We start from the raw sequence: 5,044 nt of genomic DNA, 5'->3' as shown, positions 1-5,044 counted from the left end.
ACTATGGCCTCTGGGCATTGGTAAAAAAAAAAGGCTGAATATTACAATTTAATTCATCTCTAATGTGTAAAAGAAATAGCCAGCATGTAAACTCTCTACTGTTGTCGTTTGTGGTTAGCACAGGGAATTGACAACATGAGGAGAACAGACAGTGCGTCACACAGGTTTGTGGCAGGTCAGGGACCTGCAACGGGTCCTGGAAACAATCCCGAATTATGGGTACAGCTGGGCGAGGAAGCACGCAATACCAATCAGGCAATTTTGGAAACGGTACAAGAGCTGAAGAATGAAATGGCTCGATTACGGGAAGATAATGCAAGGTTAACAATGGAGCAGGAGAGGATTATTAAAAGCTTATCTGACAGACAAAACCAGCAGCCATTGGATCCTAGCTCTGAGCACCAAAGGGTGTCAGGAGAATAAAATCACCCCACAGGACCTGAGGAATCAGAAGGGCAGGAGGAGGAACGCTCAGATAATGCCTCAGAACAACAAACGTCCAAAAGGCAGCGGATCGAGTTGCAAGGGGAGTTTCGTAAGATCAAACCACCACACTTTGATGGTGAACAAGAGGAAGCAGTGGAAGCCTGGTTAATTAATATGAACAAATACTTCCAGCTATATGAATACGATCACAACCTCAAAGCACGGTTGGCCATTTTCCAACTACAGGGGAAGGCCACCTTGTGGTGGGAGGAAGTTAAGATGGTGAAAGGGGTAAGCGAACAGACGGTCACTTGGGAGAAATTCCAGCGGTACTTTAAGGAAAGGTACCTGACTGAGTGCTTCTATGATGAGAAGGCAAGGGAATTTCATGACCTGCGTTTGGGGCAGCAAACGATGGACGAGTTTATTACTCGTTTTACTTCCTTACTCCGCTATGTGCCCTATATTCGGGAAGAGAAAGCTAAAGTGCAAAGGTTTGTTAGTAGCCTACCCGCAAGTATGAGAGAAAGAATTGAATTTGACAACCCAAAGACGATGGATGAAGCAATACGGAAAGCCCGAATCTGTTATCAGCAGGGCAAGCAGAAGGGAGAGCCCCTGGGTAAGAAATGGGTTGATAAGAGAAGCAGCAAGCTGGCTGGTGGCACTAAAGGAAACCGTGGTGGAGGTAACAAAGGATTCACTAAAGGGCAGATCAGTAGAAACTCTCAAAGAAATCCACTCTGATCAAAGCCTCTCAACGAGTCCAGGGTGAATGACCAACTCACTAAAACAGACAATGAAGGAACAGCAAGGCCCCCGGTGCAATGTTGGGGTTGTGGCGGCCCCCACTATGTAAAAAACTACCCTCAGCGAAAAGGGGCTGAACAAGTCTCCCAGGTTTATGAAGCCTCTACTGTTGGTGATGTAGGACGGAGTCTGCCAAAGATTAATGTCGCTCTGGAGGATTGCCAGGCGGAGTACCAGCCGACCATGGTGGAATTTGAAGGTAAACTCTTAGACCTTGCTGTAACTGTTTTAATTGACCCTGGTGCAACCTTAAGTTATATTAGTCCTACAATTGTGGAACTCTATAAGTTGCAGCCTGTTAAGTTTAGGGACCCCTGGCTAGTTCAGTTGGCAACAGGGGAAAAAAGACGGGTAATGGCTAAGGTAAAAAACTATCCATTAAAAATAGTAGGACAGTTAGTAACAGCTGATTTAAATGTGCTTCCACTTGGCTCTTACGACATATTGATTGGTATGGATTGGCTAGAAAATCACTGGTCCATAATCAATTGTAAAACCAAGACTATCAACTTTAAAGACGAGCTTGGAATAAAACAAGAGATGCAGGGGATTCAGCGGCCAGTACAGATTCGGCCCATAACTGCCTCACAGCTAGCCAAATGCATCAGAAAAGGATGTCAAATTTACGCCATTCAAGTGGGGTATGCCAATTCAAAGAATAAAATAGCCACATTGGAGAATATTCCAGTAATACAAGAATTTGCTGATGTGTTTCCAGAAGAGATTCCTGGGCTGCCACCTAAAAGAGATATAGATTTTACCATTGAGTTGGTACCAGGTGCAGCCCCAGTCTCGCGAGCACCCTACAGAATGAGTATACCAGAATTGACAGAGCTGAAGATGCAGTTACAAGAGCTGTTGGACAAAAAGTACATTCGCCCCAGTGTGTCCCCTTGGGGAGCTCCGGTATTATTCGTTAAGAAAAAAGATGGGACTCTCCGCATGTGTATGGATTACCGTCAGTTGAAAAAACTGACAATTAAAAACAAGTACCCCCTACCTCGCATTGATGAGCTATTCGACCAGGTAAGAGGAGCAACAGTTTTCTCGAAAATTGATTTACGGTCAGGGTATCACCAAATCCGGATTAGAGAGGAAGACATAGCTAAGACAGCTTTCAGAATGCGATATGGCCACTATGAGTTTATGGTGTTACCCTTCGGGCTGACCAACGCCCCTGCCACCTTTATGTGCCTGATGAACAGTGTGTTCCACCAATATTTGGATAAATTTGTGCTGATCTTTATTGATGATATATTGATTTACTCTCGGACTATGGAAGAGCATCAGGAGCATCTCAGGATAGTATTGCAAACTCTCCGAGAGCACCAGTTGTACGCTAAGTTCAGTAAATGTGAATTTTTCAAGGAGCAGATACAGTACTTGGGCCATATCATCACTAAGGATGGAATCGTTGTGGATCCGGAAAAGATAAGAACCATTATGGAATGGCCAGTACCCAAGGATGTGGCGGACATCCGATCATTTATGGGCTTGGCAGGTTACTATAGGCGATTTGTAGAGGGATTCTCAAAAGTGGCTTACCCAATCACATCCTTGCAAAAGAAGGGAAGAACTTTCCGATGGACTCCTGAATGTCAAAGAAGTTTTGAACAACTCAAATATTTACTCACCACCGCACCTATTCTAAGCATAGCCGATCCCAGTAAAGAGTACGTAGTGTGTACTGACGCTAGCAAGGAAGGATTGGGAGGTGTGCTAATGCAAGAAGGCAAAGTGATAGCCTACGAATCAAGGAAGTTAAAAGAGAATGAGCAGAAATATTCTGCTTACGATCTAGAGTTGGCAGCTGTGATTCACACCCTGAAAATGTGGCGACATTATCTTGTGGGAAGAAAATTTATGTTGTTGACAGACCACCACAGCCTGACCAATTATTTTAGCCAGCCCACACTAAATGCTAGGCAAGCCCGGTGGGTGGATTTCTTAAGTGGCTTTGATTTTGAGATCAAGCATCTGAAGGGGAAGGAGAACCGGGTGGTAGATGCTTTGAGTCGAAAACTGTAGTGTCTGTACGAGATTTCCTGCAGTGAGAGGAAAAGCCCCGATGATCAAGGAAGCAGCCGAGCAGGATGTTATGTACCAGCAAATAAAACAGTAGGTACAACTACCGAACAGCACGGAAAAACAGTCGGATTACGCTCTGGATGTAGCTGGGATTTTGTATTATAAAGGGAGACTGTATGTACCCGACCAGAACAACATTAAAAATTTGATAATGGATGAGTATCATAGGAGTCATTATGCCGGACACCCCGGATACCAAAAGATGATTACTGCACTCCGAAAAGAATACTACTAGTTGGGCATGAAGAAAGATGTGGCTAGATACTTGGCTCGATGTCTTGAATGTCAGCAAATTAAAGCAGAACACCAGCATCCCGCAGGTTTACTACAGTCGTTACCCATCCCGGAGTGGAAGTGGGAAACCATCACTATGGACTTTATAACAGGTTTGCCTAAGTCAAAGAAGAACAATGATTCCATTATGGTGGTTGTCGACAAGCTGAGCAAGTCAGCGCATTTTATACCCGTACAATCTACATATCGAGCAGTGTAGATCGCTCATGTATTCATGCAAAACATATTTAAGTTGCATGGGTTACCAAAGACAATAATTTCAGACCGGGATGTAAAATTTACATCGGCCTTTTGGAAAACATTGTTCGAGGAATTGGGTACCCAGCTGAATTTTAGTACTACCTATCATCCCCAAACTGATGGGCAGACTGAACGGGTGAACCAGGTGGTGGAAGATATGTTAAGAGCGTATGTGATGCAGCAACCAACCAAGTGGGAGGATTATCTTCACTTGGTTGAATTTGCATACAATAATGGCTACCACACATCATTGCAGATGAGTCCATTTGAGGTGTTATATGGGCGAAAGTGTTGCACTCCCTCCAGCTAGAGTGGACCAGAAGACAAATTGATGCTAGGCCCTGAAATGCTCCAGGAGATGGAGGAACTGGTTAAAAAGGTGTGTTCTAATCTGAAAGCAGCTCAAGATAGACAGAAGAACTTCGCTGACCGGAAAAGAAGGTTCAAGGAATATCAGGTCGGTGATCATGTGTATGTAAGAATTCGAGCACGAAAGAGCACTTTACAGTGGAGTGGGTGCGCTAAGTTGGCACCTCGATATTGTGGACCCTTCTAGATTTTAGCAAGGGTTGGACCAGTGGCTTACCAACTTGCTCTGCCTAGCCATATACGAGTCCACAATGTCTTCCATGTTTCTGTGCTAAAGAAATATGTTTATGACCCTAAACATGTGATTAATTGGCAGGATATTCAGGTAAAAATTTCTCTGGTAAATCAATCAAAATGTTTCTCTTAAAGGAAAACTGACTCAGGGTGTTGCATATTGCAGGTAGAACCGGAAGGAGAAATCCGAGTCGAACCGCTGAGCATTCTAGACCGGAGAGAAGTCACGTTGCGGAAGCGGGATATTACCCAAGTTAAAGTGCAGTGGCAGCACTTTGGGCCTGATGAGGCCACTTGGGAGGATGAGGAACTCATGAAGCAAGCTTACCCAGGGTTGTTTGTAACTAAAAGACATCGGGACGATGTCTAACTTCAAGAGGGGGAGATGTCATATCCCCAAATTATTGTAAATATTTTTTTTTATCGCAGTCAAAGAACAAGAACATTATCTGTGTATAAACTTATATTTTTTTTAGTAAATGGAAATTTAAATGACAAGTATATCATGTCACATAGTGGCAGAGTCGGTTAAGACTTGGATTAACAAAAAAAACAGTTGCAACCCTAACCGTTTCTTTTTCTG

The 5,044-nt window shown here is 43.8% G+C and overlaps 1 protein-coding gene across 1 annotated transcript; it reads left to right on the top strand.

Annotated features, from left to right (window-relative positions):
* The first annotated feature begins 600 nt into the window (after positions 1 to 600).
* LOC149238516 (uncharacterized) lies at positions 601 to 1,173 on the top strand. The gene has a single exon (XM_089369585.1). The coding sequence runs from the start codon at positions 601 to 603 to the stop codon at positions 1,171 to 1,173; it is 573 nt and encodes a 190-aa protein (XP_089225711.1).
* Positions 1,174 to 5,044: the final 3,871 nt, after the last annotated feature.

Source organism: Pinus tabuliformis, chromosome 8, assembly GCF_031772625.1.
Source record: "Pinus tabuliformis cultivar Carrire ecotype Pingquan chromosome 8, CPIR1, whole genome shotgun sequence".
Taxonomy (NCBI): Eukaryota; Viridiplantae; Streptophyta; class Pinopsida; order Pinales; family Pinaceae; genus Pinus; species Pinus tabuliformis.
This window is presented reverse-complemented; position numbering and strand designations above follow the sequence as displayed.